This window comes from Equus asinus, chromosome 1, assembly GCF_041296235.1.
Source record: "Equus asinus isolate D_3611 breed Donkey chromosome 1, EquAss-T2T_v2, whole genome shotgun sequence".
NCBI classification, from domain to species: Eukaryota; Metazoa; Chordata; class Mammalia; order Perissodactyla; family Equidae; genus Equus; species Equus asinus.
The window spans coordinates 100,424,127-100,444,927 of record NC_091790.1 but is presented as its reverse complement, the minus strand read 5'-3'; the positions used below and the strand labels follow the sequence as shown (position 1 = coordinate 100,444,927).

At 52.5% G+C, this 20,801-nt stretch overlaps 1 protein-coding gene and 2 non-coding genes across 6 annotated transcripts; all 3 read right to left on the bottom strand.

Annotated features, from left to right (window-relative positions):
- Window positions 1–2,545: 2,545 nt before the first annotated feature.
- Window positions 2,546–13,192, bottom strand: TBRG4 (transforming growth factor beta regulator 4). Of its 4 annotated transcripts, none has more exons than XM_014828347.3 (11): window positions 13,064–13,192; window positions 10,907–11,371; window positions 7,645–7,968; window positions 6,921–7,092; window positions 6,481–6,638; window positions 5,716–5,826; window positions 4,702–4,846; window positions 4,065–4,310; window positions 3,698–3,809; window positions 3,469–3,583; window positions 2,546–2,844 (listed from the first exon to the last, which is right to left on the bottom strand). In XM_014828347.3, the coding sequence occupies exons 2-11, from the start codon at window positions 11,318–11,320 to the stop codon at window positions 2,743–2,745; spliced, it is 1,899 nt and encodes a 632-aa protein (XP_014683833.3). In that variant the 5' UTR covers window positions 11,321–11,371; window positions 13,064–13,192; the 3' UTR covers window positions 2,546–2,742. The 4 variants fall into 4 exon arrangements, with proteins under 4 accessions (XP_014683833.3, XP_070358636.1, XP_070358682.1 ...); XM_070502535.1 differs by having other exon boundaries at window positions 13,030–13,090; XM_070502581.1 differs by having other exon boundaries at window positions 12,999–13,064.
- Window positions 6,740–6,874, bottom strand: LOC123288389 (small nucleolar RNA SNORA5). Its single transcript, XR_006532066.1, has one exon. It is a non-coding gene; the product is annotated as a small nucleolar RNA SNORA5 (small nucleolar RNA).
- LOC123288391 (small nucleolar RNA SNORA5) lies at window positions 7,257–7,393 on the bottom strand. Its single transcript, XR_006532068.1, has one exon. It is a non-coding gene; the product is annotated as a small nucleolar RNA SNORA5 (small nucleolar RNA).
- Window positions 13,193–20,801: the final 7,609 nt, after the last annotated feature.

The window sequence follows — 20,801 nt, the reverse complement described above, 5'->3', positions numbered from 1 at the left end:
ACAATCTTGAAAAAGAAGAATAAAGTAGGAGGACTCAAACTTTCCAATTTCAAAACTTACTGCCAAGCAACAATCAAGACAGTGTGCTATTGAGAGCCCAGAAATAAACCCAAACATCTATGGCCAACTGATTTTTGACAAGGGTGCCAAGGCCATACGAAGGGGAAAGAATAGTTTTTCAATAGTGGCGCTGGGACAAATGGACAGTCCCATGCAAAAGAATGAAGTTGACACGTCAAACCAAATTCAAAAATTAACTCAAAATTGATAAAAGACAAAAATGTAAGAGCAAAAATTATAAAATTCTTAGAAGAAAACCTAGGGGTAAATCTTCATGACCTTGGATTCATCAAAAGCTTCTTAGATGTGACACCAGCAGCACAAGGAGAAAAAAAAGATATATTGGACTTCAGCAAAATGTAAAACTTTTGTGCTTCAAAGGACATCATCAAGAAAGTGAAAATACAACCCCAAAAATGAGAGAAAATATTTGCAAATCATTCATCTGATTACAGACTTGACTCTAGAACATAAAGAACTCTTACAGTTCAATAATAAGACAATCTAATTAAAAACTGGACAAAGGATCGGAATAGGTATTTCTCCAAAGATTATATAATTGGGCAGTAAGCACCTGAAAAGATATTAGTCATCATGGAAGCGAGAAATGAAAACCACGAGACACCACTTCATATCCGCTGACTAGCAGAAAAGTCAGGTGAGGGGTCAACCTCGCCGGCCCTTAGGGAAATGCAAACGAAAGCCACGAGCTCTTAGTCCACAGGGATCAGAGCTGCTGCCATGCTCAGCGGGACCACATGCTGCTCCTCACACACTGCTAGTGGGGATGTAGGAGGGGGCAGCGACTCTGGTAAAGTTTGGCAGTTTCTTAAACTCAGCATAAATCCCATCGGACCTGGCAGTGGCACTCCCAGGCATCTATCCTAGAGAAATAAAACCTTAGGTTCACACAAACACCTGCACACAGGGCTGGAGCAGTCTAAGAACCTCCAGAGAACCGTGCCAGTGAGGAAATCCAGTTCCTAAAGGGTAGGTACTGTATGGTTCCTCTACACAAGATTCTTGCAGTAACAGAGCAGAACTGGGGGACAGGTTGGTGGTTGTGGCTGGCTGAGGACAAGGGGGAGGAGTGAGTGTAAAGGGGAACAAGATGGGTCCTTGTGATGGGGCAGTCTGCATGCAGACTTTCGTTCCCATCGGTATCCTGGTGGACATTTACATAAATCTTCAGGATATTATGTGCCCATAGAGGGCACAGGGGCCACTGCAGTTTCTTATAGTCACATGGGAACTCGTATCTCAAATAGAAGTTGGAGGTCCCAAGTGATGGGCAGGATGCACTTTCCCGTCCTTGGTGGGATCTCTGAGGCCCTCCCGAACTGGCTGTGCATCCTAGGCGCTTGTCCACACTGGTCCTTCACTTTGGAATGCTCTCCCTGCTTTCATCTTGCCTGGGTCTTGTGTCACCAGCTTCAGAAAACCATCTCTGGCTGGCCCCTCCCACCAGGTGAGGGACGCCCCTCCTCTGCCAGCCTATGCAAATAAGACTTGTGTGTGATGCTTGACAGCTGGCCCTCCACCCCAGTGGCCATGTGAGTGGTGAGGCTTTAAGCAGGAGGGACTGGACTGGCTCTTTTTGGGGGACCACTTGGGAGGGGGTGGGGAATGGCTGGGATGGGGGGGCCTGGGGCAGTGCACTGGCCCTTCTCCGCTCAGCTCCACTCCCACAGTCCTCCCTCCATTCTGTACTGCTGGGGGCAAATGACAACACTGCCTTCCCTCTAGGGAGTGGTCTGCTTGTGGAAGTCTCCAGCAACGGGCTGGAAGCGGGAAGGGAGAAAGCCTCGTTTCCCACCATCTGGCGACCCTGCTGCTGTGGTGAAGGGGTACTGGGCTCACGCAAGTGGTTCCCAAGACACGAACCCCTGGTCCGGGGTGATGACAGCGAGGGGTTTCTCTCAACTGGGCAGCAGCAGCCCAGCATGCTCGTCTTCTACTCCAGAGCCAGTGCCTCCTGAGTGTCCAGCCCTCATGCCACCTGTCAGTACAGGCTGTTGGGGTCCCCCCACTCACCCGAGACCATGGATGGGAGGAGACCTCCCAGGACAACTGTGATCAGTTACCACACGATGAACAGAACCCCAAGCCAAGCACTGCAAACCCAATGGGCCTTCCCTGGGAAGGTCCTCACACTGAGATTCAGAATTCCAGGACTTGGTCTGTGCTGGGCTGACTGCAGGCCCTAAGGAACAGGCCAGCCACGTGTGAATGTATGGGAGAAGGGTCTCCGTGGGTGGCAGAGACAAGCTGGGACAGACGAGCAGCTGGAGTGACAGGGGAATTCTGAAGAACCAGCCCCCGTTTACGGCTCCTTGCCTCTCAGGCAAGCTGGTCCTGCTGACGGCGGTGGAGAGTGCCCAGGGCAGAGCCACAGCCAGCCATTCCCTGGCCGCGTAAGCAGAGATGGGTGGGTGAGAAAGTGGGGTGCATGGTGGAGAGCTGTGACAATGCCTGGGATGCCTCCTGGTGTCGAACACCAAAGTAAAAGATTTATTTCCCACGAGAGGGCAATCTGCCACTTGGGGCTGCCGGCCAGCACCCCACTTCAGGCCACGGTCCTGCACTAAGGTCTGTCCTCGGGCGTGCCACCTCCTGTGCGCCCAGTGCCCACAGCTGGGCGAGTCCAGCCCCCTGGGCATGCAGTCCATGCCATGGGACAGGTCACTTGGCCAGCTCCTCGGCCACTGCTTTTCGAATCTTGTCCTTGAGGTAGGCGCCTTTCTGCCATTCAGACTTGAGTTCCAGCCACTCGTAGTATGGGACCTGGGAGAGGGAGGAGCAGGGTCAGCGCAGGCTCTGCACCACAGCCCCTGGCTTCGTCAGTGCTCAGAGCTGCAGGGGCCCAAGCCAATGGCCAGCAGCAACTACACGGGGCCCAAGGCTTTTAAAGAATTGTCAACAAATAACACCCCCACCACCCAAAGTAAAAAAGTGACAAAACCCTCATGTGTTCCATGAAGCCACTCATGTATTCTCTGGCCTTTACAGGACAGTCGGCTCTCTGGAAGAGAGCAGGAAGAGGTGGCAGAGGTTTCCCAGCTGAGAACCTGGAGCCAAGGCCCTGGGGCCAGAGCGCAGTGCAGAGCTCCGCGTGGGGCACACACTGTGCGCAGCCCACGCATCCTGCCAGCCTCACCTTCTCCAAGAGGCCTGGCTATGGAGATGGGAGCAGCACGCGAGGCCCTGCTCTGATCCTTAAAAGCTGTGTGATCTTGAAAAAAATATGACACTTCCCGAGGTCCCCTCTTCTCATATCTAAAGACAGAATCCTTAATATGGCTGACCTTGAGCTGGGGGCTGGGCATCTGTGCACCCTCTGGCTTGAGGCCTGGTCTTGCTCCCTGCCCAGCTCCTGGCCTCACATGGGTACATCCACCAGGTACTCACGTCTACCACTAGGAAGCCAGCAGCCAGCACGTGTCGCCGGGCCAGCACAAAGCGCCCCAGCAAGTCTTTGCTTCGGCTGTTGAAGTTAGGGAACTCCCAGCGCAGGAAGGCCAGCCTGGTGGGGGGAGGAGGGCATGATGGGTGTTGATAGCTCTCCCAGGCCCTTGCGGGGGAAGAGAAATGCCAAAGAGCCAAGCGCGCACACCCGGAGAGCTGAGGGACTGTTTACCTCTTGGCCCCAGGGGGAAGCGGCTGGCTCCCGGAGGGTGGGGTGAGATGAGGGGCGACAAAGTCCCTCAGGGGCAGGAACTGGCTATCGGCGTCCAGCAGCACCTCAGCATCTGAAAAAGGGGCATGGGATGAAAACACACTGGGGATGATCTCCTGGAGACCAAGTGGGCTGAAAGCCCCCAGCAATGGATGGACAGAGACCCTGGAGACTGGAGACCAGAGTCTCTGCAGCTCTCTGGGCCAGCCCTTGCTCAGACAGTGCGGGTGAGAACAGCCCTCAGACGGGACTGTGGGGGTCCTGGCAGGTCTCAGGCTGAATCAGCCTCCATCCCAATGAGGTGGGAAAGGGCAGGGGGAGCTCTCACCCAGAACCCAGCCATACTGCGTGGCCACCATGAAGCTGCCCCTGTCGGAGCTCCCCAGCAGTCCCTTCAGTGTCTCCTGCAGCTCCTTCTGCAAGGGGGTCACCTTCTTGTCAAGAGCTGAGAGCCTGGGGATCAAGGCTGAGGCCGGCAAAAGGGGGCTGGTATACTCGGGGTGCTCCAGCTGGGCGGTGGCATTGATGTGCAGCAGCTTCTGGAAGATACTCTGATCCTTTGGGGACTCGCCACCTAAGGGGAGAGGATGGAGTGAGAAGGGAGGGGTGGGCCGAGGGCCAGGAGGACCAGGATGGAGGGACATGGGGAGCTAGGTGAGAGAGGCAGAAGCATCCCCCACATCCACGCCCCACCCTGGGCTCTGGGTCAGGAGCAGCAGAAAGAGGGTCTGCTGGTCAGCCACCAGGAGTGGACAGAGAAGGAGCCAATGCAAGCTCCGGTCTGCCTGTCTTCCCTTCTCTCTGACGATCAGTGGAGCCTGGAGGCCCCCAATCTCCTGCCTGCCTCAAGGCAGACAGAACCCGGCAGCTGCCAGAGCTACAGCAGTATTGGGGTTGGGGGGAGGGTGCGTGGTGATGGGCTCACCATCACTTAGGAGGAGGAGCGATGTCCCCCCACTGCTCACCTAGAAACTGGGTGTGAAATTCAGGGCGGAGCACAGCCCGCAGCTCCGCCTCCCGCACCTGTTGCAGCACACACAGGGCCCACACCACGTCCACTTGCAGGGCCGGGTCCAGGCCTGCCAGCTCCGACCCCAGCTTCTCCCGCACCTGGGCAAGGACAGGGTTGGGTGGAGAAAGCAGGCTCTGTTCAGCAGCTGCAGATATCACGGGGCAGGCAGCAGCCGGGGCTGCCTCACGACCCGGCCACACTGAGGTGGCCATGGGGAGCAACCTCAGCAAAGGCACTCTTGGTCAGGCTTGGGGCACCCCTGATGGAAGATACCAGAAACTCTCCTCATTCCCTAGGACCAATTTGGACAGCAGGAACATTCAGCTGGGCTTTCTCACCACCTACCCACTGGCAGGGGCCTAAGGCACAAAATTACAGATTCAGGAACATCCTGACTGGGCCCCTAGGACAGGGAAGGTGGTGCTTCCGGCCCTGAGAAAGTGCAAGCAGCTGGTCAGCCCAGGCAGCACCCTCTGTGGGGGCCTAGGGTCAAATGCCATCCCCACACATGATGCTCTCACCCCTATGTGGGCTCCCCTAGCATGGTGGCCTGCACACCCCTGGGCCCAGCCAGCATGTCTCTGAAGTGGACCAGGGAGGTCTCTGAACCTTGGCAGGGCGTTAAGGGAGTGCTAGGAAGCGAGAGCAGTGGCCCCCAGCCCTGACTGCACGGTGAGCCCACCAGCTGATGTTCTCCTGACCCACAGCTGCTCTCGGTCGCCCAGCTAACATGCTAGGATTTTGTGAGTTTTGTCCCCAACCTCTGGGACCTCTGGCTGCCCCCAGTGCTTCCCTGGAACCCCCTTGCCAGGCCTTCTCCCATTCTGTCTCTGCACCCAGCACTCCTCTGCAAAAATCTCACCTTTTCCCTCCCTCCCATCCAGCCCTGAGCTGTTCCCTGGAGGGCAGAGCATCAGCCAGCAGGGAGAGAGTCGGGGACAAGGGAACAGGGGCACGAAGACTGTACCAGGCTGAAGAACTGATCCTCTCGTTCTGGACGGAAGTTCAGACGGGCGAAAGCCAGGAGCATGTTGCACAGGTGTGGCACAGTGGTGCTCTGGGCTCTGTTCAGGACGTGCTAGGCCGGCCAGGTAAGGCAGAGAGGCAGGATGAGAGGGGCCTGGAGCCAGGGAAGCTTCTGGGCCCTGGACAGCGCCCCATGAAGACCCAGACCTCCCCCAGGGCCCATGAGCCCCCAGCCACATGGGGAAATTTACACAGCGTGGCAGGTGGAGGACCAGACTCTACGCTCCCAGCAGCAATTCCTCACAAAGGACCAGGACCCTTGGAAACTGCTCCCTGATGATGGTTTTAGAAATACCCTTTATGCACAACCAGTTGAAACCACATTTATTGACTAAATGCAAGCACAGGCGTCGTCTTTTTTTACGACTCCATTTTGGGGAGGTTGGAAGCTTAGGGCGAGTTCTCAGTGGATTCTCATCTGCACTCTCCCCGCCACAGCCACCCAACGAGAAGTGGAAGCACCTACGAGGTCTGGTGAAATGACGGAGGAGACATGACTGTTCTCAACTACTTTTCCTTTCCCTATCGAGCTCTACCACTGCTCTCCAAATGAGCCAGAAAGTAAGCATGCCACACCTGCCATCAGGGAGCATTCCCAGGCCAGCTGTAGTTCTCTGATGAAACGACTAGAGGGCCGGCTCCTCGCAGTGAGGGTCAGGCATGGAGGGCCCTCAAGCCCAGGCCTCAGAGGTACACCCCTGCTCACCTGGGCAAAGGCCTCGAACAGGGGCAGGTTGAGCCACTTGAGGAAGGCGAAGGACTTGGCGCAGCGGGCCACCTCACCAGATGTCAGGCTGGGTGTGTGGGGCAGCAGGTCGGCGGCCAAGCGCTGGAACACCTGGGTCTGGTGGAAGCCGAGTTTACCTTCGGGACAGAGCAGACCCGGGGGTCCTACCTGGTGAGCTTTGGCAGGCTACCTGTGGGCCCACCCTACCACTCTATCCTGGTCTCAAGGTCCAGGAGCTTGGTGTCTGTAACCGAATTTATCCCTGAGGCCCAGCAGAGAGGATCAGGGCCCATGAGTCACAGTGTTTTTATGGCAGCCTTTTGGGCCAGTGCCTGCCATGGGTGGGGCAGGCACTGAATTTGACACAGCTGCAGCCAGAGCTCGCTCCCTCCCCCAGTCCTCCCTGTGCAAAGGCTCACCGTAGGCATAGGCCAGGTCCAGGAGCATGCCTTTCGTCAGGGGGAAGGGCTTCTGGACCAGGTGATAAGAGACGGCCCGCAGCAAGGGCACCGACCGCCGGTTCTGAGCTGCCAGCGTCACCAGCACCTTCCGCAGCTCGTCGGGGCCAAACTGCTCCACCAGCTCCAGGCACTGTCAACCACAGCCGGCAGGGATCAGCTCGATGGCCCGAGGGCCAGGGGTCCCATGCAGTGCAGCCCCTGCGAGACAGCAACTGGGCCTGAGCTTACTAAACACAGGCCCCACCTGTGCAGGGCCTGCCTCCACTCCCACCCCGGGGAACCAGGCCTGGGGTGCTCTGTCCACAGCCAAACTTATCCCCAGGTCCCAGGGCAGAGGACCCAGGGCCCATGAGCTGTGGAGCTTGCTGTGGCAGCCATCTGGGCCAGCCCCCGCTACGACAGGAACGGGGGCTGAATTTGACTTGACTGCAGGGCTGAGGGTGTAGGGGGTGGGGGCATGATGTCTCTAGGAAGCGCCAGCCAGAAGCCGAGCCACCTACACAGGCCATACTTTAGGAGTTGCCGGCCATGCTCTCTCCAGGTTACGGACAAGAGGCAATTTTGGAGGAAGACAATGTAGAGAGAAGCTCTCAGGGCTCCCCTCCCACACCCCTTCCCCAGAGGCCGTCACCCAAGGAAACAAGCTCAAGTTCCCAGGGAGAAATGCTCTCAGCACCAGTACCTTGTCCTCCAGGCGGTTCATCAGTGACTCTGAGAGGTGCCCCACCTTCATCATCATGGCCACCACTGTGCGGCCGTCTTCAATCTCTGCCCAGCGCCGCTCCAGGTGCACGAGGAGCTCAGCCAGCAGCTCCCGGGACTCCCGTTCCTGCATGTAGGTGGTGCTCGACTCGGCCAGGAAGGCCAGGTGCTTGTACTTGAGCCTGCGCATTCGCCAGCGGACCTCCTGCTCCACCGACTGCAGCTCCTTGGATCCTGAGGGGAGCGCCAGTGCATAGAGGCTCCGGAGCAGCTTCACGAGGGTGCCGTGCCAGACCGTGGTTATCTGGTGGGGAGGACACAGGCAAGTCACACTTGGGACCCCACCGATCCTGTGTCGTTACAGAGCTGGCCAAGGGTCTGAGCCCGAAGCCGCGTCCCTAGAATCAGTTCATCTACTATCGTAAGGCAGGCACTTCTAACAGGCCGCACCAGGCTGCTCCTCACAGCCTCTGCCCGCGCCTGTTTTCTGAGTCAGGTTCTCCAGCCTCCAATATCCTGCGTCCACTCCAGTCAGTTGGTTGTTTGCTATCACCTGCAAGCAACAACTCTCTGCCCTAAGAAAAATTCTCCTGGAGTTCGCCTAATAACAAATTCGACTGATGTGACATTAAACAGAGAGCAGGCTCAGCAACTCACGCGGGCACGCCTGGCTTCTGCTCCTCTCACACGCACAGACCTGATGGGCAAGTAAAACTCTGAAGTCCAGAAGTGAGAGTGAAGCCTGCGGGAGGGTGCCTCAGGGTCAGATAGGACCGTCAGGCTTTGGAAGGTCAATTTGGTCAAGAACTCATTCTTTTGCCTGTGACGACAACTACAATTTTTAGTTATTAAAAACACAGACTTTTCTACAAAAAAAAGTGGTTGGGTCTGAGAAACCCCAAACCCTAAATCCCTTCCTCCAGCGAAGCAGTCAGAACAGTTTCTGGGAACGTGGCGTTCCTTGGGAATGCAACTGCTGCCTTAAAGCAGAGACGACAGCTAGGCACCAGGGCGCCACATCAAACCCTCCAGTCTGTGACTGAAGCCAGCCAGTCTGTCATCCCCAGTGCATGAAGCTGTGCACGAAAGCCCTTTGATCTGTGGGTAAAAAGATGCCCTGCTATCACTGAGTCCTGCCCACCCCCAAACCGCCAGGCATCGAGGGATGAACAACTGGCTGGCTGCCTGCTGCCACCACTGCCAGCTCTTATGAAACACAGGCATTCTTCCACACACTCTTGTGTGTCAGATACCAACAGCCTGGGAGGCGTCATCACTCCGCTCCACACATCGTTTCCCCAAAGTCTTAGCAGGAATGGTAGAACCAGAACGTGCACCCAGGCTATCTGAAACCAGTCTTGTCCTGTGCATGACAGCGCCTCCCTCTCCTGGGCTCCTGCTCGGCTTCTGAACAATGGTGACCCTGCTGTTCCCTGCAGGGTGCTTCTAAGCCTCAGAGGAACAGGGGGCCACTCCAAGATCCTCTGGCCCAGACCCCACCCTCACAGAAGGCTTCAACATGAGCTGGAGTCGGAACATCTGAGTTTGAGCAAGGCTCAGTCACTGGCTGTGCTTAGCCTCTCAATTCTGCCTTTAATGGTGGTGCAAGTCTGCTGGCCCCTCAGGCTCAGTCTCTCCATCTGTGAAATGGGACTGCACTGCCGAGAGAAGGAATGGAAATCACACACGCGAGCTGAGTAGGAAACAGAAAAGCTGCTGTGTGAAGGGCTGGGGAGCAAGCAGAAAGTACTGAATTTGATCTCATTATCACATGACACCTGGGCACCTGTATCCTTCTCTAGGTTTCCTGGACAGCAGTAAGACTTTTTAAAAGAAACTGTGTCACGGGGCTGGCCCCGTGGCCGAGTGGTTAAGTTTGCGCACTCCATGGCAGGCGACCCAGTGTTTCGTTGGTTCGAATCCTGGGCGCGGACATGGCACTGCTCATCAAACCACGCTGAGGCAGCGTCCCACATGCCACAACTAGAAGAACCCACAACGAAGAATATACAACTATGTACCGGGGGCTTTGGGGAGAAAAAGGAAAAAATAAAATCTTTAAAAAAAAAAAAAAAAGAAACTGTGGTCACCAATCACGTTGTCAATATCTTGTTCCCAGTTTGTTACTGGCTTACAATTTTGTTATAACGTTCCATTTTGTCTTGGGAAACTTGCTTTAATTGTGTGCATAAAATATTTAAGAAATAACAACTAGAATTATAGTCTTAGAACAAGAGACCTAATTAATGTAATTTTATGACTTTTATTTTCAGCAAGAAATAAATCAGTACTGTGACCCCAGTACACACATGCGTGCATATTTACATATTTAACTGAAACACAAAGTTCCACGAAACAGCCCTCCCTCACTATGTGTGAGGCAGGTAGGCATCTTCTACGTTACGTGATCTCATTAAAAAATGGCTGACCACATCCACCATGCTTTCATAACTTGCAGTTTAAAAGACACTCATTTGGTGCAACCCCTTCCTTGAACCAGGGGTGAGCCTCCTCCTCCCTGACAAGTGGACACAGGGTTTGACGCTGAGTGACAGAAGCGCAGCCTCTCCCTTCCAGAGCAGACCAGGGGAGTGAGTGAGGGCCAACACGGCCAGAGTAGGGGTTTGTACCTCCTTTCTGGGCCATGGACCCCTCTGGCAGTCCAGCAAACCCCACAGCACCTGGGGAAGAGCCTACATGAAGGGAGACCTTCCTCAATTGAACAGAAACTGGCTTGAGCTCTGCCCCCTAGAGCCACACAAACAGGTCCCTTCTCTCTGCACTCACCCTTAAAGGCTCCGACTGGCTGAATAACACCTACGTCCAGCTCAAGCTTTTGGGATCCGCCATCAGTCACCCCTGCATCTCCTCCTGCTTCAAAAGCACGCCCACCGTCAGCCAGACACTGATGGGGGAGCTACGCAGGTCAAGACTGTACGGTGAGGGGGAAGCACCCGACCAACCAAGAAGAACCAGGCTCACTCCTTGTGCTTCCATTACTGCGTCCTGGTCACCTGTCTGAGATGATGACAGCAGTATTCACCTAACACGGGCTCTTGTGAGGACTGACAGAGAAAGTACATAAAGGTACTGTGGAATCTATCAAATCAGAAAATATCGCAGGATGTTGACGGACTAAGCAAAGTTCCTGTCTACACCTGAAAAGCGACTGACTGCTCTGGACTCCAGGGCCTCTGCTGTGTTCTGCTTGTCGAGCCCTCAGACAACACTGCAGAACTCACCTGACTGTTGACGAGATGGAGAAGCTGCTGGAAGCGGGCATCCCGAACGAGCGAGGCTTTGTCTCCTGGCTTCTCAGACAGCAGGCGAGAGAGGCGGATGAGGATGAGCGCTGCATGGTTCTGGTGCAGGCAGTGACCACCACCAAGCAGGTCCAGGAGCTCCTCAGGCCGGGCAGCCTTCTCGATGAGGTGGTCCACCTCCTGGCGCTCTGGGTAGGGAGTAAAGACTTGTTCCCTCTCCACAAGCTCTGACAAGGATCCTGGGAAGTGGGAACTGGGTGAGGTAGCTGAGGAAGTCAGAGTCTTATGCGCTACCCTGGCAAGTCTCAGTTGGCCAACCGGAGATACGGCAGGGGCTAGAAGAGCAGCCTCTCTCAGGAGGCATGTACATCGCTTCACCAGGCGAGCTGCCATGATGGCCTGGGTGGCAGGGAGGTAAGACTCCTAGCAAGTGATTCCAAAGCCCTGAAGAGAGAAAGGAGAGAGAAGGGAGTGGTGCAGGGGCAGTTCTTGACTCACAGACACAAGAGGACATGACAAATGAAATGGAGTCACAGGCACGCTCTCCATAAACCAGCCCAAACCTCTCCCTTCTGATTGCCCACATACATATAACAGCATTTTCCGAAGTAAAAATCCCAGAGTTTTTGTTCCAGCATAGAATGTAACCAAACACGACAACTCAGGAGCACCAGAGCGTGGGTTGGGGGACTTTTAGTCCCGGTTGTGCTTCAAAACCACCTAGGGAGGGGTTCAACAATTCTGATTCCCAGGCTGGGCCCAAGACCCCTGGAATGGGAGACTCAGGGCTCGGAGAGCATTTTTTTCTTTGAGAGCATCCAGGATTAAGAATTATTGGCTTACAGAGACTACGGGACAGGATATTTTAAAATCAGACTGCTCCTGGAATACCCTGACACCCAATCCATACCCTACAGCTTCTATGGATATATTTTAATACTTAGAGACACGGGAGTGAGCTTCTCCAAATCAATCTACATTACATCACCAACCTTCTTAAAAACACACACATACAACCTTCTAAGAGCAAAACTCCTGGACCCATCATAAGAAGCATTTCACAACATGGCCCAGAATTACCTCTCCAGTTTTACTACTTCTTCCTCCTGGCAACACACTCCTTCATTCTAAACAGGGCCCTGCACTTTCATTACACCTGGGTAGGGCCGGGCCTACTACCGGTTTTTTTCACCCCCACCACAGCACCCAGGAAATCACCCTTCATCTTTCTACACCCAGACAAAACATTACCTCCTGCACGAATCTGTTACATATCGCAACGATTTGCTTTTAACAATTCTGTAAGACTTGCTCACCAGGGTGATTAAAAGACCTAGGTCAGGCACGAGACCAGGGCACCATAAAATGTTAACTGGGACCTCCCTCCTGCCAAAGCAGAGAGTGTGTCTGATCTTTGATTTCCTGGAACTTGGTATGTGGCCGGCACATTTTATTATTACATGAGATCACTGCAGCTGTAAAAAGCCTAGTCTAACTCTACACAAAAAAAGAGGCTCAGAGAGGGGGAATACTGGCCAAGGGCAACATCCCCTATTCACTGAGCCCCGGCAGCAGGGGAGCGCCGGGAACGTTCCCGGTTGACGACAACCCCACGAGCTACAGAGGAAACCGAGGTCCACAAGCCCATCTGGGGTTAGGCTGACACCAACCCGGAAGTTCGGCCCTCAGATGCAGAGACAGAACCACCTACACCATGGCACGAAGGACAGCTCGCAGAGACGGGGAGGCTCAGCGCGGGCAGCCGGCAGGCCACGCAGTCGCCATGCGGCACCGAGGGAGGCCGGCGTGTGCGGGTCCGAATGGGACCCGGCCTCTGGCCCCTTCTCTGACCCCCCGCGTCCCCGCCCAGGCCCTCCTGCCCCGCAGCGTCCCGGCCCCAGTCTTCCTGCCCCACCGCGTGCCGGCCCCTGCCTTCCTGCCCTCTCGCGTCCTGGTCCGGCTCCGGCCCCGGCCCCTTGCCACTCCGTTCCCTGCCGTCCCGGCCTCCCGCATCCCAGCTCGCCCGGCCGGTCTCCACTCTGGACCACGCCCTCGTGCCCTCAAAACCCACGCTCAACAGCCCCTTCGCCCTGCCGCGAAACCTATGCCGCCGCCGCAGCGAGCGCCATCGCTGACCTCCATGCGCCCCGACACCGCCCTCAGCACACGCCGCACGGCGCCCCCGCCTACGTCACTTGGAGCGCCGTCGGAAGCGAGCCTCGCCGCGCGCCGTCCGGCCGGAAGTCACGTCCTACTCTATGCCGGCCGGGTGCCATGTTTGTTGAGGGCACACGGACGGAAGTCACGCTAGCTGCCCTTTTCCGGCTGGGTGCCATCTTTGTTGAGGGCTCAAACGAGGTGATGGAAAGCGAAGCGAGAGACAGGTGAAGGGCAAATTAGGGAAAATGGGAGGGGAAAGAATAAAGAGGCCAGGATTGAAGGCGGGAGATTTGGGCGTTCCCCAGCCAGTTCCGGGTCCTCACACGGAGTCTGGGAGGCGACACTTGGTCGTCAGTCTGTGCGCCCCAGCCCCGCCGGCCTCTCCCAGTCTCTAGAGCTGGGGTGTAGACGGTGCCGGGGCTGACGGGCTGTGTCCCGGATTTGCGGCCTCAGCGGAGGTCTTGGGGAAGTGCAGGCACAGTTCGCCTAGATCTTGTAATTTTTCAAAAAAAAAAATAAATAAATAAAATCTAGAAATCTGGAATTTTATGTGCAATCTTCCGATTTTTAAGTATAAAACAATTTAGGTGCGGGGTAAGCCAAGCAAACGTATCTGAGGAGTATGGAATTGATTGATTTTTCCCTCATGCACAACTTTTTATTTTCCATGGAGTTAATAATTGCCTTATTTTTTTGTTTGATTAAGTAAGATCCCATGCATTTATCAAGAATTCTACGGCCAATCCTTCACCAGTTGTCTAAATCTCTCAAGATATTCCTACACATCAGATATGTCACCAGTTTAATTTTTAGCCTTGGGACGTCCACTGTGGATTATCACCGCTGTGCTCTGAGCGCCTGTCATGCTGGCATCTCCCCTACCCTCATCCTGAGTGTTCCTTTTGTGTCTCTTCAATGCTGGCTCTGTGCTGTGTCCTGCATCTTATTTCTTGGTTTATACCCTGGTTTGGGTGGAGCACATCCTCTAGTAGGCCTATGAGAAGTGATGCAAAGGAGGTAAATTTCAAAGACCTTGCATGTCTAAAATGTCTTTATTATATCCTCTCACTTGATCTATGCTTTGGCTGGATATATTTAGAAGTCATTTCCTGATTTTGAAGGCTTACTCCATGAACCCCCAGCTTTCTAGGTTCTCGTATTTCTGATGAGGAGTCCAAAAATTGTGTGACATATCCTCTCTCCGTCCCTCCTTTCCTTTCCTTTCCTTCCTTCCTCCCTCCCTTCTTTCCTTCCTTCCTTCCTTCCTCCCTCCCGTCTTTCTTTCCTCCTCCCTCCCTCCTTTCCTTCCTTCCTTCCTTTCTTCCTTTCTTCCTTCCTTCCTTCTTTCCTTCCTCCCTCCCATCTTTCTTTCCTTCCTTCCTACCTCCCTCCCATCTTTCCTTCCTTCTCCTCTCCTTCTTTCGTTTTTCTTTTTACAGTTCTAAAAGCTGGTATCTTCTTGTTATGCCCAGGGTTCTGATAGTTCACAGTGATGTTCCTTGGTGTGAGTCTACATCTATTGCCTGAGCACATGTTGGGCCCTCAATCTAAAAATTCATGTCCTGGGCCAGCCCTGGCGGCCGAGTAGTTAAGTTCAGTGCCCTCTGCTTTAGTGGCCTGGGCCAGTTCCCAGGCATGGACCTTCACCACTAGTCTGTCAGTGGCCATGCTGTGGTGGCAGCTCACATACAAAGAAACAGAGAGGAAGATTGGCAGAGGATGTTAGCTCAGGATGAATCTTCCTCAGGGAAAAAAAAAAGTCCTTTCATGTTGTAGTAAAAAAAAAATTAAAAAAACCCCCATATCTTCAGTTGAGGAATTTGTTGTTATTTATTTTGTTGAACATTTACTTTCCTCTGTTTTCTCTATTGTCTCTTTATGAAACTCTCAGATTTGAATATTTGCTTTTTTGCACTGATTTCTGATTGTCCCATCTTATCTCTCCAACTCTTCATCTGTTTTTTTTGCCCTACGTTTTGGGAGATTTCCTCAACTTTAGCTTTCAACTCTTATCCTGAAAATTTGAGTTCTGATATCATACATTTATTTACTAAGAGCTCCTTTTTGACTTTTGAATGTTCTTTTTTATAGTATCTTCTTTTTTCATGATTGCAATATTTTTTTCTTGTCTCTGTGAGGATTTTTATGATAGGGATTTTTTTTCACAAGTCTTTCTTCTCCCTGTATAGTTGCTGTTATTTTTTTCTCTTGTTATTGTTTGTGTTGCTTTGATTTCTATCCTCAGATGTCTGTACATATTTAAGAATGATGGGGAAGGAACTCTCATCTGTTGCTGGTGGGATTGCAAACTAGTACAGCCACTTTCAAAGACAGTTTGGTAGTTTCATACAAAACTAAACATACCGTTACCATATGCAATGGGCTGCATGTCCCCTCAAAATTCATATGTTGAAACCTGAATGCCTAAGGTGATTATATTAGGAGGTGGAGTCTTTGGGAAGTAATTAGGTTGCGTGTGGAGTCCTCAAGATGGGATTAGTGCCCTTCTGAAAGAGACCCCAGAGAGCAACCTTGCTCCTTCTACCATGTGAGGACACAGTGAGACTCCTGCAATACAGAAGAGAGCCCTCATCCAACTGTGCTGGCGCCCTGATCTTGGACTTCCAGCCTCCAGAACTGTGAGAAATAAATTTCTGTTGTTTTTAAGCCTCTGATTTTATGGTTTATTTGTTATAGCAGCCTGAACAGACTAAGATACCATAAGATCCTCATGCTTATTGGTATTTACCCAAAGGAGTTGAAATCTTATATCCACACGGAAACCTGCACACAGATGTTCATAGCATCTTTATTCATAATTACCAAAACTTGGAAGAATCCAAGGTGTCCTTCAGTAGGTGAGTGTGTAAATAAACTGTGGTACATCAAGACAATGGAATATTATTCAGTACTAAAAATAAATGAGCTATCAAGCCATGAAAAGATATGGAGGAAATGTAAATACCTACCACTAAGTGAAAGAAGCCAGTCTGAAAAGGTTACATACTGTATGATTCGAACTATATGACATTCTGGAAAAGGCAAAACTATGGAGACGGTAAAAAGATTAGTGGTTGCCACAGGATAAGGGGAAGGGGAGAGATGAATAGGCAGGGCACAGAGGATTTTTAGGGCAGTGAAACTATTCTGCATGATACCGTAATGGTGATATATGTCATTATACATTTGTCCAAACCCATAGAGTGTGCAATACCAAGAATGAACCCTAATGTAAACTGTGGACTTTGGGTGATAATGATGTGTCAATGTAGGTTCATTGATCATGAACAAATGTACCACTGTGGTGGGGGATGTTGATAGTGGGGGAGGCTGTGTGTGTGGAGAGACAAGGGGTGTATGGGATATTTCAGTGCTTTTCACTCAACTTTGCTGTGAACCTAAAACTGCTCTAAGAAATGAAAGATATTAATTAAAAAAGAGAAATAGACAACTGATACACACAAGGACATGGATGAATCTTGAAACAATGATGTTGAGTGAAAGAACTCTCACAACTTAACAATGAAAGGCAATACTCAGTTAAAAAGTGCTCAAAGAATTTGAATAGATATTTCTCCAAAGAAGATATACAAATGTCCAATGAGCACATGAAAAGATGCTCAGCATCACTCCCCATTAGGGAAATGAAAATCACGATGAGGTGCCACTTCACATCACTTAGGATGGCTGAAATTAAAACAAAACAAAAAACCCCAGAATATAAAAAGTGTTGGTGAAGATATGGAGAAATTGGAAAACTCATACATTGTTGGTGGGCATGTAAAATGGTGTAGCTGTTTTGCAAAACAGTTTGGCAGTTTCCCAAAACATAGAATTACTATGTGACTCCTAGGTATATACCCAAGAAAATGGAAAACATATGTCAACACCAAAACTCGTACACAAATGTTCATAGAAACGTTTTCATAAAAGCCAAAAAATAGAACAAGCCAAATGATAATGAATGAATGAATGAACAAACAAAATGTCATGTCTCCATAAAGTGGAATATTAGTTAGCCAAAATTAATATAGGTGAGCCTTGAAAACGTTATGCTAAGTGAAGGCAGCCAGACAGCTGAGACTACATATTGTATGATTTCTTGACATGCAATGTCCCAAAGAGGCAAAGCCGTAGACTCTGAAGTGGCTTAGTGGTTTCCAGGGGCAGTGGGGATGTGGAGGGGGAATGGGGAGTGACTAATGGGTATGAGGTTTCTTTTTGGGGTGGTGAATGTTCTGGAGTGAGATAGTTGTACAATTAACTGTGAATTTAGGAAGAGCCACTGAGTTCTATACATTAAAGGGTGAATTTTATTCTATGTGAATTGTACCCCAGTAAAGCTGTTCTGTTAAAGAGAAGAATGGTGGGCTAATGAGGGGAACTCTGGCACATAAGTAGACTTGTTGTCAGGGAGCCTCACCATCAGGCCATTTTGTGGGATAGCTACTGCTGTCATCTTTTCAGGTTTTGGGCTGGCGAGACTTTGCAGAGGCATTTTCAGAGCTGCCAACATTTTGGGAACCTGGTTGGGGAGGACAACTGGGTGGGGGGAATGGGAGGTCTCAGGTTTGAACATGCATGCATTTCCTTAATCACTGTTACTGTCACTGGGGAAAAAATGACCCCAATTGCTTTATTATGTTCGTGGATATTGTGAGGATGGCTTGCTTCTGTGGCACAGTGTCTGGGGCTTCAACTGGAATGGCTAAAGCCAGAGACAGCTGACTGATGGAAAGCCTGTGTGTGACCCCTCTCTGGCTCAGCCTCCTCACAGCATGGCAGCCTCTCTTCCTTAGCTCAGTGGTCTGAGTGCGCCAGCAAACAAGGAGGCTCCGTCGCCTTTTATGACCAGCCTCGGGAGGCACAGGGCCTGCATTCTCCGTTGGTCGAGTGGTCACGCGGCCCGGACTCCACAGTGAGTTTCTGACCTCGCTCTCGAGGGGCGGAGCATCCACAGATTCGGGGCTATGTTTAGGGCTGCCGCAGTCGCTCGGATTTTAGCAAGGTAACCCTACTCTCCGAGGCTGGAGGCGATTCATTCCAGATGCCCTCCACTACCCTCTCCAGAGAAACTTATGGCCTTTTTTGGGGATTGGAAAAGAGAGTGAGTCATTTTTGTGGGTTGTGGGAGAGGATCTGACTTTTTAAGAGATTTTCAAACTGTGTCCCTGAGCATCGAGAGTGGAATGGCTGCTGCCCTCAGAGGCTGTTGGGGGGGATTTGATGTGGGGAAGAAGCAGCTGTGGTGTTTATGCTTGTTTCCTTCCTGACTTTACTCTGCCAGCTTTCTGTGTCCCTGCCCCCTCCTCCACTGCTGCCCTGTCTCCCTTACTCCTCCCAGAGATGCAGCCTTGGCTGCACTGCTTCTGCCTTCCTCCTTAACCCCAGCCTGTTGGTGACTTGGGGGCATGGAGTGGTGGGGCAGGGATCCCAGCTGAGCGTGTTCCTTAGACGGCAAGGTGCATGGTGAGGGATGACGCTGTGGGTCCAGCTGGTAGGACCTCGGGGCGAAGGGCATCAGGCTGACAAGAGGGCTGGAAGAGATGAGTTTGTCTCCCTTCCAGAGGAGAGTGGAAAGAAGAGGTGGATGAGAGCCCATCTCATCTAACAAGCTTGCTGACATGGAGAAACTGAGACCCAGAGCAGCGTGGACTTCCAATGACTGGTCCTGTTTCAAGCGGAACCAGGGCCGGATGAGAGGATGGTAGATGGCAGTGAGGGCGAGTAGCCTTCCAACCAGGCTCTGCCACCTGCCGACCCTGTAACTCGGGCTGAGTACTGAACCTGCCTGGCTCAGTCTCCAGGTCTGTCAAAGTGCTACTTCAGGATGAGTGGTCATGGGGAGGGAGATAGGCCTCTGTCCCAAACTCTCAGGATAAGGCCCCACCCAGTTATTCTCCCTCCTTTGCTCTACCTCCTGCCAGGCTGGGCCTCCCACCCTTGCTGTCTGCCCTCTGCTAATGGTGTTTCCTCTTCTGAAACTGTTTCTCAACTAGGATGACGAGTCACCCTGGTGTGCCCACCACTGTCCTGCTTTTAGCACAGAAAGTCCCCTGCCCCAGGAAACTCCCTGGTTCCATGAAAACTGGGATGGTCAGTCACTCTGTCCTCAACCTGCCCATTCACCTCCCCCAGGTGGAGTCAAATCACAACCTGCTGGGGCCCTGGTGTGCCGAAGAGCGCCAACACAGCCTGCCTGCAGCTGCCTGTCCTACAGGGGCCTGCTGGGAGCTTGGCCCCCGACTGGTGTCTGGGAACCTGGCTGCTAAACAGTTCCCTACACTGATGACAACTTTCCCTCAAGGATAAGAAGGGCTTCCTGTGCCTAAGCTGTCTGGACAAGCAATGCGCTATTCTGTCGCCTGCTTTCCCTCTGAGAGTCTGGAGTTTGGTACACTCTGGGCAGAGGATGCCTATGAGACCAGCTCCGGATAAAAACCCTGGACTCTGAGTCTCTGATGAGCTTCCTTGGCGGACAACACTTCTCATGTGTTGTCCTGCTCGTTGCTGCGGATCCAGTGCCTCTGGGTGACGCTACTCGGAGAGGTCTGGAAGCTCGCGGCTGGTCTCCTCCAGACTTCACCTTGTGTGCCTTTCCTCTGCAGATTTTGCTTGGTCTCCTTTCATTATAATAAATCTTAGCCATGAGTATAACTCTATGCTGAATTCTTCTGGAGAACCATATAGCCTGGGGATGATCTTGGGGACCCCCAACAACCTGGTCAGAGGCTTTCCTCTCTCAGAGAAAGACCCTCCTTCAGGGCCTCGCAACATGAATGCCTCTCTAGAACCCGAATTAGATGAAGGATCACACCTGGAGCCTTGTTCCCAAGTCAGCCTGGCCCCAGCTCCTACTCCAGTGGGTACAATGAAACTATTCCACCCACCCTCCTTTCTGTTTGGGAAACTGATGTCCAGGGAGGGCAGGACTGCCAAGTGCACTTGGAGAGGGAGTGCCCAGGTCACTTACTACCACCCAAACCTCCTGATGCCTCTCCATCCTTACTAGAGGCTCCCTCCCAGCCGGGGTAGAGTGATGGGCTCTCTGCCTTCCTGAATCCTGAATCTTGCCAGCTGCCAGGGCCCCCAAATGCCATGGAATGACTCATCCAGTCTTCTCCCTCCCTCATCCTTCCACTGTGTCCATCCTTTCCCCTTGTCCATCCTTTCCCTGTGTCCATCCTTCTTCCTCATTCATCTTTCTACCTCTCCCATTCTTCTGTCATTGTCTATCCTTCCACTACATCCATCCTTCCACCTTGTCCATCCTTCCACTCTGTCTATCCATCCACCTCTCCCATTCTTCCATTGTGTCCATCCTTCCACTACATCCATTCTTCCACCTCTCCTATCCTTCCACCTTGTCCATTCTTCCATTGTGTTCATCTTTCCACCTTGCCTGTCCTCTCCCCTCTTCTATCATTCTAGCATATTCATCCTTCCCCCTCGTCCATCCTTCCACCTTGTCCACCAGGAAGTCCTGCAGAGCCCTCTTGTTGCAGTATGGTGAGGTGCACAGCACAGAGTATGGAGTGGGGCCTGATGATGGCAGCCTGTGGGCCTGGCACTGAGCTGCACCAATGGGCTTCTCCTTACAGCCTCTCCTGGCTACCAGCCCACCTGGGCTCCTGCTCTGGGAGCCCCTGGCACTGAGGACCTGTGTTGCAGGGTGAAGCATCTGTGGGTAGGAAGGCCTCTCGGGGCAGTGCAG

Bases quoted from the DNA above. Each gene is read 5' to 3' on its own strand.
- TBRG4 (XM_014828347.3), bottom strand. From the start codon at position 11,320: ATGGCAGCTCGCCTGGTGAAGCGATGTACATGCCTCCTGAGAGAGGCT. The intron at 4,311-4,701 runs GTGAGCAGTGGG...CTCTCCCCTTAG, and splicing joins ATTTCACACCCAGTTTCTAG to GTGGCGAGTCCCCAAAGGAT. The intron at 2,845-3,468 runs GTGAGTACCTGG...TCCCTCTCCCAG, and splicing joins CTGGCTTCCTAGTGGTAGAC to GTCCCATACTACGAGTGGCT.